The sequence below is a fragment of the Acomys russatus genome, chromosome 10 (genome assembly GCF_903995435.1).
Source record: "Acomys russatus chromosome 10, mAcoRus1.1, whole genome shotgun sequence".
In the NCBI taxonomy this organism is placed as follows: Eukaryota; Metazoa; Chordata; class Mammalia; order Rodentia; family Muridae; genus Acomys; species Acomys russatus.
This window is the reverse complement of record NC_067146.1, coordinates 4,004,330-4,018,543: the sequence shown is the minus strand read 5'-3', so window position 1 is coordinate 4,018,543 and position 14,214 is coordinate 4,004,330. Positions and strand designations below refer to the sequence as shown.

At 38.6% G+C, this 14,214-nt stretch overlaps 1 protein-coding gene across 14 annotated transcripts in view; it reads left to right on the top strand.

Moving 5' to 3' along the window:
* Positions 1 to 14,214, top strand: part of Luc7l2 (LUC7 like 2, pre-mRNA splicing factor) — a 53,221-nt gene that overhangs the window by 35,918 nt on the left and 3,089 nt on the right. For 12 of the 14 annotated variants that reach the window (XM_051151698.1, XM_051151706.1, XM_051151703.1 and 9 more), the window contains 4 exons: positions 753 to 929; positions 1,570 to 1,661; positions 6,937 to 6,966; positions 12,273 to 12,464. In XM_051151698.1, coding sequence (XP_051007655.1) covers positions 753 to 929; positions 1,570 to 1,661; positions 6,937 to 6,966; positions 12,273 to 12,464 — 491 coding nt within the window. The remainder of the gene's footprint in view (positions 1 to 752; positions 930 to 1,569; positions 1,662 to 6,936; positions 6,967 to 12,272; positions 12,465 to 14,214) is intronic. The other 2 variants (XM_051151701.1, XM_051151697.1) reach the window with 1 other exon arrangement.

Below are 14,214 nucleotides of genomic sequence, written 5' to 3'. Positions count from 1 at the left end.
AATGGCCCTCATAGGGAGTGGCGCTATTAGGTGTGGCCTCCTGGCTAGCCATTGAGCCCTAGGGATCGATCTATCCACTTGTCGTGAATCTCTTTGTTGCTAGGTAACAAGCACCCTCCACTATGTCTAGCTTTTAAGAGGAGGATACATGCCATGCACTGGTGTGAAGGTCAGCAGACAGCCTGTAAGAGTCAGCTCTATTCTCCCCCCTTGGGTTTTCTTCTACAGTGTGGGTCTTGGGAATTGTACTGGGTCCTTAGGTTTGGCAACAAGTGCCTTTACTCACTAATCCATGTTGCCTGCTTTGCCTTCCTGGTTTTGTTTTGTTTTTTTCAACTTTGATTATGGTGATCAAACTCAGATCTTCATGCATGTAGGATTAAGTGCTCACAGAGATTTGCCTGCCTCTGCCTCCTAAGTGCTGGGATTAAAGGCATGCACTACTACTGCCTGGCTGTTTTCATCTCTTAATTCTCTTCTAAGAACTTTTCTATAGATTCTTTCCAGCTATTTTTATCATGTCATCCTAGTCAGAGCTACTTAGATGCTTAGAAAACTATTTTTAACTGCCTCAAACAAACCAGAATTGTGTCAATAAAGGAAAATAGGATAGTGGATTGGCAATTTTACCAATGTGTTGTTTATTGGCAAACACCATGTAAAATGATGTCTATGAGTTATAAGTCTGAATATGTTTTTGCACAACTTTTAAGGACATTTGTGTGACCATTTTTTTCCTCACTTTTGTTTAGGAAGTTTATCGGAATTCTATGCCAGCTTCCAGTTTCCAACAGCAGAAACTTCGAGTCTGTGAAGTCTGTTCTGCATATTTAGGTCTTCATGATAATGACAGGAGACTTGCTGATCATTTTGGGGGTAAATTGCACCTGGGATTTATTGAAATAAGAGAGAAGCTTGAAGAATTAAAGGTATATTGCTTAAATTAACATCCTTCCCTATATCCTGGTTAACCTGGTTCTTTTGCTCTCTATCAGTTTTCTTTTGGCTTCATTGACAAAGCATTGCTGTGTATCTCTGTCTGATGTTAAACTACTGGCAGCTTCTCTGTACTATAATCACAGTTAGTTTTTGAATTGGTACTGTTTACTCTGATTTGGCAATATTGAGGTCTATTTGAAATGTGTAGTAAAAGGTTTATTTATAATGGTCTATTTAGAATGCCAGAAAACAGAGGGAAAGGTCGTGTAGATACGATTTTTAAGGAATGGTCATGAAGGAACGATGGGGGTAGGGTTGGAGCTCAGTGGTGGTATGCTTACCTTTCATGTGCTTTTAAAATCAGGGTGGGGCTGGGGATTTAGCTCAGTGGTAGAGTGCTTGTCTAGCAAGCCCAAGGTCCTGGGTTCGGTCCTCAGATGAAGTTTCATTCTTTTCTACAATTCTGAATTGCTGACTTGGAAGTCTAATAATTGTAGTACCTGACAAAAATTTAAGTTATGTTAATATTAATTGTGCTACATGAAAAACCAGATATCATTTAAGGTAATGATTATTAAGGAATTGGTTGGTATATTTACAGCTGATTTTGTAATTATTACCATTTTAAAGAGAGTTGTAGCTGAGAAGCAGGAGAAGAGAAACCAGGAACGTCTCAAACGAAGAGAAGAGAGGGAGAGAGAAGAACGGGAAAAACTGAGGAGGTATGTACCCAGTCAGAAATGGTGATTCTGCTTGAAGCTCAGTCTTCAAGTCAACACTTCAATATTATGACTTGGAAACACTATTGAATTGGTTCTGGTCAAGAAAATTTAGAAAATTCTGCCTTTAAAGGATTTAAACCAGAAATATTTCAAAACTTGGGGGTTTTGAATTTGGCAAGTCTTACCTGTTTAGCATCTCTAGTTTAAAATCTGAAATGATCCAGAAATCCTAGTTTTTGAGTACCATGGCTTGGTTTTACATTTTTATGCTAGGGATATTCAATCTTTAACAAGTTTTAGTCAACTGAATTGATGGGATTTCTTCCAGAATTTGTGGAAAATTAAGTAAAGGATGTTTTATATCTTTAGGCAGTATGATTTGTAGTAAAACCTTTTACTACTCATTGATTTTTCATATTGGGCTAGATTCGTAATCATAGAACTGTGGCCTTTTCTTCTTGTTTGGTAGTGGTCTTGGGCCTTGAGCCCAGGTCTTGGTGCATGCTAGGCAAGCACTCTTAATATGCTACCTTCTACGCAAAGGGCTATATTCTCTATGTTTATTTTATATTTTTTGAGGAAAGATTTGGTAGCTTTTCTTTTTATATTGAGTTTATTATTTTCTCAATTTGTAGGAGCCATAATTTTTTGGTTTGTTTGTTTGTTTGTTTTTAAGTCAGGGCTTCTCTGTGTAGCCCTGGCTGTCCTGGAACTCACTTTGTAGACAAGGCTGGCCTCAAACTCACAAAGGTCTACCTGCCTCTGCTTCCTGATTGCTGGGTGTGCCCTGGGGAGCCATGAAGCATAAAAATCTGTTAACTTAATACAGCTTAATCATATACAAGTTACATACATATTAACATTCATCATTTGATAAACTTAGTTTCTTATTCAGAGTGTTTAAGCATTCTTCTAACTAATTTTTGGCCATTAGCAACTAAAATTACATGACTTAAATGTGACAACATTGTTTTACAGCAAGTTAAGAACTTTAAGCACTTTATAATAGTCATGCCACAAAGAAATTTACCTCGTCCTGATTGCATTCTATTTTTGAAATTTAAATGCCTTCTCTCAGAGTTAACATATGTCCCTAAAATAATTAAAACCCTTTATTGGTCATGCTAACTTAAAAGTTCTGAACATATTATTTTCAGTTTAGGTGAACTTTACTTTGCATTACATAGCCCGCTCTAGGTATGCACATGTGCTCAGACACATTGCAGGTACATGTGTGTCACCTGCCCAGGTGGAGGTCAGGACTTTAACCGTGGGAACTGAACTCAGGACACCAGGTTTTTGTGGCAAAGCCTTTCCACTGAGCCATTTCCACTGGCCTGTGTGTTACTGGCGTTTAGCTAGCAACCTTTTTTCACTTGAAGGGCAAAACATTGCAATGTTATGTTGTCTTTTTTTAGATGTCCTCTCTGTTTGACTCCTTTCTCCATCTGTCTGTATTTTCCACTTACGGAATTTTACTTCAGAACTTATCTCTTTGTTCTTAATGTATGCTGAGGTTCTCCCCCACCCCACTGCAGATTTTTTTTTGTTTGTTTGTGTGTGGGTGTGTCTGCATGCAGGTATGTGTAAGAGGGCTATTTTCTGGAATTGGCTCTTGCCTTTCACCTTATTGAGGCAGGGTTTTTTGTTGTGTTCTGCTTTAAAATATATAGTATTTTTATTGTTTTAATAATAATTAATTGGGCTGGAGAGATAGCTCAGAGGTTAAGAGCACTGCCTGCTCTTCCAAAGGTCCTGAGTTCAATTTCCAGCAACCACATGGTGGTTCACTACCATCTATAATGCGATCTGGTGCCCTCTTCTGGTGTGTAGGTGCACATGCAGGCAAAACACTGTATACATAATAATAAATAAATCTTTAAGAAATAATAATAATTAATTATGAACTTACTACTATTGTGAAAAGGTCTCTGTAACCTGGAGCTATGTGGAAGAAGCTAGCCTTGAACTCACAGATCTGCTTGCCTCTGCCTCTTGAGTGCTGGGATTAAAAGCATGTACATCATACCTAGCTTACTTGCTTCTTAAACCTAGGTATTATTGTGTAACTCAGGCCTATTGCTTGAACTGAAATATCTCAAGCACTTGTCACTATGCTTGATTCTAGGCTGCTTTGTCCAGGGATACTGTTCAGTAATCCAGTATTTAGAATAATGTAGATAGCAATTTTTATATAATGTTGGAATTCTCAATTTAAGATGTGACCGAGATAGACAAGTAACCTTTCTGAGTCAGGATGGGGTAGCGGGAGTAGGGGGTTGCTCCTCGAGAGGAGATAAGAGGTCAGCAAGGGAGAAATGAGTTAGGCCCTTAGGGGAATCTTATAGCTGGGACTGACTTGCAATCAGCTGCTTCTTTATTTATACAGGGTTCGAAGAACAAAAACAGACTAATGATTATCAAAGAAGTAAAGATTTTGTCTCTGGATATGTATTTGACTTTTCATTATATGTTCACGGTTACAAGTTCAGTCACAATTAGAAAATAGAAATAGATTTTATTTTTATTACCAGCTCTATAATTACAAATCAAAGAATCTCAAGAAAGTCTCTGCCAAAGCAAGTACATTTATTATATGGCAGCCTATGTTTAGTTTTAAAGCATTTAAAAGCCTATGGCAGTTTTAAAGCATTCCTGACATAAAGAAAATATCTGAGCTGGTCTTTTTATGAATAGCAAATACTAATACTTAAACTCATTTATATCGTTTCATCATCTATGCTATTAAGTAGGAAAAGTAATCAATCTATCTTATTTACTGAGTTCTATTCCTCCAGGGGTGTACCCTATATATAATCCCTTATCTTTAAACTGCATTTTCAGAGAGCTCTAAGAACATTGTAAAAAGGGGCCCTGAAGCTGTAGCCAGTTCTCCTGGCCAGTCGGAGTTTGTTGATTATCTCTTAAGTTTTATGGTTTTGGTTTTTTGGTTGGTTGGTTTTTTTTTTTTTGTTTGTTTGTTTGTTTTGTTTGGTTTTTTTGAGACAGGGCTTCTCTGTGTTGCCTTGGCTGTCCTGGACTTACTTTGTAGACCAGGCCAACCTCGAACTCACAGCGATCATTAAGTTTATATTTTTAGAGAGCTCTAAGCATATTTTTAAAAAGAGGTCTTGAGTCTGTTACCAATTCTCCTGGCCAGTTTGCAAACTATTTCTAGGTTTATCCTGTTCCAATTATACTGTTTGTGCTTGCTTAGAGGCAGACAATCCAAAGAAGATTGCTGTAGTCGTGGCCTCATTTAGAAATATCTATCCCAGTCTCTCCAGGGAATAAGGAAGATTTCATATAGGGCCAGTAAAGTTATTTCCCTAAAAGCAGAAGGGATAGTAAGTTTAGGAGTTTCCTTTAAAAAAAAAGAAAGAAAGAAAGAAAAAAGACTCAGCTATAATTTTCTCGGGGAAGAGATATAGAATCAGTCATAATGTGACATGCAGAGACCAAAACCTAAAAGAGGCAGAATGATAGCCATCACAGCATTTAGCTCAGCTGTGGCTATGTGAAACAGCTGTGCTGGTTTCATGACTTTCTCTTTTTTACAGTGAATATGACTGTGCCATTTTTCCCTTTCTGATTTATCAACTTAACGGTAGGCATTAGTAATACAGGTCTAGGCATAATATACACACTTCAAAGAGCCTACATCTTTGAATTAAGTGTCACCTATTTTATAACCTAACACTACCACCATCAAATTAAGGGCCTGTCATTAGTGGCTGCAGAAATGGCTAAGAGCTTTCAGGGCACTGGAGTTTTCCGTAGCCAAATTGAGCAGTTCATAACTACCTATAGCTCCAACTCCACAGGATCCAACACCTTCTGGCCTCCATGGGTATCCATGAGGTATACATTTTTAAAAATTGTCAGATTATTTATCCATTAGGTAAGAGCCCTTATGATCCAGTTAGCTCTGGATGATTAGATATGTCAGTTGGGGACTAGATGATTAGCATATGAACTTTTCGGGGACAGTTCACACTTAATGACATGTATATTGCTATTCCTCTCTTACAAATGATAGATTAAACTAAGGGAGGATATGTAACTTTCCCCTGGTTACACTAACAGTAAATGGATAGATCATACAGCATTAAACATACTTGAAAATATGTTTAAAAAAAAAAAAAAAGAAAGAAAATATGCTCACCATTATAGATACACCCACACCATAAAATACTACTGCAGTGTTGTACTAGCCATGGAATTGGAATTGTTTGTTCATTGAGTACCTCCACTATACTGGGAAATGTACTGAGTGTGCTATATAAAAATATAATGGCGGTGGTGGGGGCTGCAGGCTGGAGAGATGGCTCAGAGGTTAAGAGCACTGCCTGCTCTTCCAGAGGTTCTGAGTTCAATTCCCAGCAACCACATAGTAGCTCATAACCATCTATAATGAGATCTGGTGCCCTCTTCTGGCCTGCAGGCACATGTGCAGTTAGAACATTATATACATAATAAATAAATAAATCTTTTTTAAAAAAGGAATATAATCTGGGGCTGAATCAAGCAGTATAAGAACAGTACTCAAAATCAACTGCTCTAGCTCTGGGGATCCACTCTCTTTTGACCTCACACTTACGCATGGTTAACGTACATACATGCAGCCTTCGTTTTTAAAAATGAAAGAATATAATTTTGGACCTGGAGAGATGGCTTAGTGATTGGGAATAAGTGCTGCTCTTCCACAGGACCTGAGCTCAGGCACCAGCATCCACATTCCTAATGCTTCTAGCCTCTTGAGTCATGCACACCCAAGTTCACATGAAGACGTGCGCGCATACACACACACACACACACACACACACACACACACACAATTAAAGACGCCAATTTTCTTTTTTAAAATATAGCTTATATAAAAGGACAAAGATAGAAGCTTGAGATCGTTTTTCTAGGATTCTAGCATGAGATTGTAGGTTCAAAATGGACATTTTTGATCTTGACATTTTCATTTGTTCCCAGATGAGAACACAGTGTAAAAGCTATAGAGAAAAGTTGTTTGTTATTCTAGTCTAGGAAGTAGTTTGTAGGGAAGTAATTTTATGATAAGCACACAGTTTCAGTCTCCAGAAGTTTATTCCTTCTTGTAGTTTTGTTAGGGGAGCCTCTGATGCAAGTACATGCCTTGTTATTTTTTTTTTTTGTAAAAGTAACATGAAAGTCAGAACTCAAAAAGAATGTCGTTTAGGAGCACATTGTGCCAAGTTAAAAATTTATATAGTCACTTTTCTAAAAGTAGATATTCTTTTTTTAGGTCCCGGTCACATAGCAAGAATCCCAAAAGGTAGGTACTGTAGAAGATGGGTAAAATAGTGAAGCTGTATATTTCAAATGTGTTTTTTAGATCATATATATATATAAACTCTAATGAGAGTAAAATATTACTGACTGAGCCAGGTGGTGGTGCATACCTAGAGTTCAAGGCCTCCCTGGTCTACAGAGAGCAAGTTCCAGGCCAGCCAGGGCTTCACAGAGGAGCTCTGTCTCAAAAAAAAAAAAAAAAAGTATCACTGACTCTTTTTGTTAGTTCAGGTTTGAGCATTGCAGTTGCTCAGTACATAGACAGAAGTACTGATTAATTTTATCATAGTAAAATAGCATTCTGGTATTAACTGAGGAAGCAAAAAATAGTTTATTTCTCTAAAAACTTTTTAAGAATTTAGTAAAAATGTGACAGGACTTTTTTGTAAGGCAATTTGAATTTTTTAAAAAAAATCAATTTGAATTGTCCATTTTAAAAAACAATGTACTAGGCCTGGAGAGATGGCTCAGAAGTTAAGAGTGCTGCCTACTCTTCCTAAGGTCCTGAGTTCAATTCCCAGCAACCACATGGTGGCTCACAACCATCTATAATGTGATATGATGCCCTCTTCTGACTTGCAGGTGTCCATGCTGGCAGAGCACTGTATACAAAATAAATAATAAATAAATCTTCTTTAAAACAATGTCCTAATATACCTGTTGGAAATATAAATAAGTTAGCCAGCTAGCTAGGGAGTAGTGGTTGTGGTTGTGGATTTGTTTGGTTTTGAGAATGTGTAACCTTGTTTGGCTCCAGCTTGTCTTCTGGAACTCCTGCTTCTGTCTTCTGGGCTGTTAGGAAGGATTATAGGCATGTGCCAACATACCCAGTTAATTGTTTTTCCAGGCAGGGTCTTGTTTGAGTTCATTTTCCTCCTACTTCTATATTTCTTAATGCTGAGATTATGGCTATGTCTGACCACATCTGGCACCATAGCCTTTAGTGGGGTGAGTGTTCCATGAGATAACTGTTTAATATATACTTGTCACGCAGTAATACTTTCATTCACTTTGTGTAATACACCACTTAAAGCTTCCTGGTGTAAGTGATAAAATACTTGATCTTCATGCTTGTCAAGCTCTAATGTTATGTCTGTTTACTTATTTCATGGTAGCCCAGCACATTTCTTCTATTCCTTCAACATGCTGAACTTTCCCTCATTCTGGCGCTTCATACCTCGGTGCTCCTTTATGTGCTGACTGATTTGCTGCTTCTCTTTTTCATTCTTTGTGCTCAAGTGCCATCCTGTCAGAAAATCATTTTCTGCCTGCTCTATGTAAACTATTACTACCCATTTCTTCTCCTACTTCTTTTTTTCTTCTTCTTTTTTAATTTTTTAAATTTTTTTATTTTTTATTTTCCGAGACAGGGTTTCTCTGTGTAGCCTTGGCTGTCCTTGACTCGCTTTCTAGACCAGGCTGGCCTTGAAACCCCAGTGATCCATCTGCCTCTGCCTCCCGAGTGCTGGCATTTAAGGCGTGCACTACCACGCCCGCATCATTTACTTACTTCTTTATACTAGTGGTAAAGACTAGAGGTTAAAACTAGAGACTTGTTTCTAAACTATAAACTCCCAGCAGTTCAGGGACCTGATTTTATTTTACTATTCTTTTTTTTTTTCTCCCCCCCTTGGTTTTTCGAGACAGGATTTCTCTGTGTAGCCCTGGCTCTTCTAGACTCACTTCTGTAGACCAGGCTGTCCTTAAACTAACAGAGATCTGCCTGCCTCTGTTTCCCTAGTGCTGGGATTAAAGGCATACGCCACCACGCCCAGCTAATTTATTTTTATTTTATGTAGATTGGTGTTTTGCCTGCGTGTATGAGAGGTCAGATTTCTTGGAACAGGAGTTACAGATAGTGGTGAGCTGCCATGTGTGTACTAGGAATTGAACCCCACTCCTCTAGAAGAACAGCCAGTGCTCTTAATCACTGAGCCATCTCTCCAGCTACCTATTTTACTATTCTTTTTCCTTTGTAACTAAAAAGTGTAAGGGGTTAGGTACCTAGTAAATATATTTGCATGAATAATTATTTATGTTTTAGAAGAAATAGGTTAACCAGGTGAAAATGAGTGGTTAAACAAAATAGTATTTGATGAAACTTGAGGTGGATTTTATTTATTTTTTTTTTTCTTTTAGATTATTTTATCAGTGTATGGGTATTTTGCCTGCATGAATATATGTGTACTGCATGCAGGCCTGATGCCCACGGAGTTTAGAAGATGATGTCTAGATGATGATCACTAGGCCATCTCTCAAGCCCCTGTTCTTCTTTTGAGGCAGAGTGTCACTATGTAGCCCTGCCTGGCCTGGTCTCACCGTGTGTAGATTAGGTTGATCCAGACTCATGGCAATCTGCCTACCCATACTCCCCAAAAGCCAGGATTTAAGACATGTACCATCATCCCTGGTACTCTTTGCTTCATGATAGGTAGGTAGGTAGGTAATTAGATAGACAAACAGATAGACAAGCAGACTGACTCTTTGTCTCACGATAGATAGACACGACCAGGCAAGCAGACAAACAGATCTTGTGACAGGTAAATGGATTGATATTTCCCTCATGCTAAATGGATAGACAAATGAACAGACAGCTTTCTTCTTTAGAGCCAGGTGTCATAGCAAGCACATTTCCTGTACTTTGCCTGTAATTCCAGTGCTCAAGGAGCAGAAGCAGGAAATCGAGGAGTTCAAGGTAATCCACATCTATACAGAGCACTTGAGGCCACCGTAAGCTACATGAGAAATACTGTCTAGTTAAAGAAAACATTCAATTGTGATTAGACATGAAGTCTACAATATATGCATTATACCTCTATTTGACTATAATATAGATTGGAGCTAAGTGTTTTTTAAAATCCTTCTATAGGAGCTTGTTCTTGGAGAGGACCCAGCTTTCATTCCCAGCCACCACATGGCAGCTCATAACAGCCTATAATTCTAGCTCTTGGGGATCCAGTTCTCTCTTGACCTTTTGATACCAGGCATGCACATAGTGCACAGGCACACATTCAAGTAAAACATCCATACACATACAGATGGAATCTAAAAATAATTTCATGATTATTCTTTTGTAGCAGGTGTGGTGCTCATGCCTTCAGTCCTAGCACTTGGGAATCAGGCAGGCAGATCTCCATGAGTTCAAGACTGTCCTGGTCTACATGCTGAGACGGTATCAAAATTTAAAAAAAAAGAAAGTAATGAAATACTCATTTAAAACCAAATTCTATCAATTAATGTACTTTTGGGAAAATATTACAGTTTTATGGTAACTTGAAATGTTCTGTGTTATTCTGATACTTCTTTCTCTTTTTTCCTTCTTTCCTTCCTCCTTTATTTCTCTCTTTCTCTTTTTGTTGTTGTTTTTCAAGACAGGGTTTCTCTGTGTAGCCTTGGGGTCCTGGGCTTGCTTTGTAGACCAGGTTGGCTTCCAACTCAGAAAAATCCACCTGCCTCTGCTTCCCGAGTGCTGGGATTAAAGGCATGTGCCACCACTGCCCGGCTTAGCTACATTTTATATACCATATGATTTATCTATTAAGTTTGTAAGGAATTATCAACACAATCCAGCTTAAAGCAAATCCACGCGCCCCCCCCCCCCTTTTGGGGCGGGGGCATGTTCTAAAGTATCCTAGGCTGCCCATGAATTTACTATCTTCCTACCTCGACCTTGTAAATGCTGCGATATAAACATGCATCACACACATCATCACTTCTGTCACTCTTTTTTTGTTTTGGTTTTTTTTTTTTCCGAGAGAGGGTTTCTCTGTGTATTTTTCGCTGTCCTGGAACTCACTCTGTATACCAGTCTGCCCTCGATCTCACAGCAATCCATCTGCCTTTGCCTCCTGAGTGCTGGGATTAAAGGTGTGCACCACCAACGCCCAGCTCACTTCTGTCATTCTTAACGTGACTTTAAATCAAACAATATACTTTTAAATCTTCTTTTCCTGTATGTATTTCTGCTCTATTCATGCTATCTCTATCCTTGTATCTCTCTCTCTCTCTCTCTCTCTCTCTCTCTCTCTCTCTCTCTCTCTCTCTCTCTCTCACACACACACACACACACACACACTTACTTTTTGTGAAATGCCCAAATGATATTTGTTTGGCTACATTATAATTTTGGCTTACTGTGGACGTTCTGAGCTTGGTGGTCAAAATACAATTCAGAGAATGGGTGGTTTATCCTTTTAAAAAATCTTTTTTTATTCTTTATTTCATGTGCATCAGGTAAGCTTTCTTTTTTCTTTTTAAGATTTATTTCTATTTGTTAGTATATGGGGTGTGTGTGCATGTGCACACGTGCGTGTGTGTGTTTTGGTTGAGGAGTGCCCTTGGAAGCCAGAAGAGCATGTTAGGTTCCCTGGAACTAGTATTATAGGTAGAATTATATGCTCATGTTGGGAGCTGAACTTGTGTGTAGAAGAGCAACAAGCACTCTTGCTGTCCCCTAAATTTCTTAAGTATGCTCAAAACAGAAAGTTTAAAAATTGGCATGAAGGTGTAATACTGATTGTTGCCTTCATTTTTCTTTCATATTCCTGATACAACTTTTTAAAAAGGGTTTCGATGTGTATATGTAGCCCTGGCTGTTTTCAAACTCAGTGTGCCATCACAATTTGCTCTAATACATCATCTTTTATTACTGTTTTGTGTCTGTGTTTATATGTGTGTATTTGTGAACGTATGTGTGGTATGAAGGTGAGAAGAAGGCTTTGGTATTGTCCTTCATGGCTCCACGGCTCCTGTCTGAACCTAGGGTTTTCTTGGTTAGGGTATAAACTAACAAGTCTCTGTCCTCTGCCCTCAGAGCTGGGGTACAGATGTGTGCTGTAGTGCTCTACTACTGTAAGCACTTTATCCACTTAGCTCCTCCCTAACAATCACTACCCCCACCCCCCACCCCCATGTAGTAGTAGGGGTGGGTCCTGTTAGCCCCTTGGATATTAAGCAAGTTCTGTTACCACTGAGCTACATATCTGTAGTTTACTGGCATAAATTTATACAGTATTGATTGACTTCTGAGAAAATTAATACTATAGTACAATTACTGAAGAATAACTTCTCAGTACTGTCAAGATGGCCTGACAACTTGAGTTAATTCCTGGGACCTACATTGTACAAGGAGATTCCCAAAAGTTGGTCCTCTGACTGCTTATTATCCTGTGATGTGCATGTACACATAGCACTTTTTCAAACGTTTTTAAAAATTAGCTGCTTTTCTAAAGAAAAAAGTTCAGTACAAATGAGAGTTGTAGCCCTAACAATGAAATAATTTTCTTGTAGATCTAGATCCAGAGAGCATCGCAGACACCGATCTCGCTCTATGTCACGAGAACGCAAGAGGAGGACTCGATCCAAGTCTCGGGAGAAACGCCATCGCCACAGGTCCAGGTCCAGCAGCCGCAGCCGCAGCCGCAGCCACCAGAGAAGTCGGCACAGTTCAAGAGATAGGAGCAGAGAGCGATCCAAGAGGAGGTACTGAGGTGCCGGTCAGAGATGAGGAGCTACCTTTCTGTCTTAGCCTTTTGTTTACTTATGTTACTTATGCTTAGATTATTGGTTTGAAACTTGCACCTGATATTGATATGTACTCAGTTGTAGGTGTATACATTTTTTTCTGATTGTATGGGTAGTTCATGCAGTTACGTGTGAGCCAGAGTAAAAAATTGGAGCCAGTATGTGCAGCGGTTATTGCTTTTCTTTACTTGGGACGTTGGGGAGGTGGGAGGGGCGCTAATAAAAACAAAAGCTATTTTACAGGCATATAATTTTAGGTACTAATACTCTTGAGGGTTGTGGGGGTTTGTTTGTTTTCCAATGTGTATTAACAAATTCGGGGCTCTGAGAAGTCCTTTCATTAAAAGAATTGTTTAGCTTTGTTTGCCTGTTTTCCACACTTTGGTGCACTTCTAAAGAGCAAACACATTTTACTATGTTGTTTAGTCTGCAGTATAAATCACACATTTTTGTGTTTATCTTTATTTAGTGTGATCTGAAAATTTAGAGTTTTGAGGAAACTACAACACTTAGTATAGCAGGAAACTTCAAAAGATGCAATTAGAGCAGACACTTCCTGATTATCTAGTAAGACCAGCCAAAGGGTTAGAATGTGGTGGAGCTGTTAAGTTCCCAAAACTCAGGTCACATGATAAGCGTCTGGAGCATAAATTATACATAAACTTACTTTCCCCCTCCTTGACAAGTATTCTTAGGTCTATATAGGAAAAAACACTTGGAGTGCCTAGTTACTAGTCTTACCCTTTCTGTGGCTTACTCCACATAAAGGTCATAGTTGAACCCACAGAAAGCTGGCAAAATCTTTCTTTTAGATTGACTTACTCCCTGAAATCACAAGCTGAGTGTAATAGGCGTTCAGTCAACATTTTATTTTATATATTTCTGTCCTTGTTCTAAGTAGCCCTTCAAGTGTGTGTGTGTGTGTGTGTGTGTGTGTGTGTTGTGGGGGGGGGGCTGTTTTTGGGAGGGGTTAAGAGGCCAAGGTCTTAAGTATCCCAAACTGCCCTCAGATTTACAATCCTTTAGCCTCAGCTTCCTCTTGAGTGCTGGGATTATAGGCATATGACACCCTGCCTGGCTTTAAGTACTAGATTCTTTCCCCTGTGCTAGGCTTGTTAAAAAATAACAAATAATAGTGTATATAAGCAATCATATTCATGTTGCTCTATGGAGTTTTCTGTGTGGGAATATAACTTGACCACAGATTATAAAGTGCTAAACTGGTTATTGTAGGACAAATGATACAAATTTAGATGAGGAAATTTTCAGAATGATTTTTTAAAAAATGGCTTCAGATAATGATCAGGCTTGAATAAATGGTTGTAATTAAACAAGTAGGAAAATACCTGTAAGCCTCTGTCTCACATTTTGAAACTGGGTTTTTGAGGCTGTTCTCAGTGCAGTGTCTAGAAACAAACTTTTTTTTTTTTTTTTTGTAATGATGATTCTAAATCTGCACAATAAATCTGAAAGTTGTACAGCTAGGTGAGAAAATCTCTAGATGATTCTTGTGTTGACCTACCCAGCTGTCATTTTTCATTTTTCTGATGTTTATCTTACATGTCTTTATTGGTGTTGGAGATGGGAGGAGTGGGTGGGGAGTCTTGTCCTATCATTGTGTCACTCTGATGCTTCCTGCACTTGTGAAGTTTATTTATATAGGAAAACTTCCCACCATACTAAGCATGTTCAAAAGAGGATTATTTTT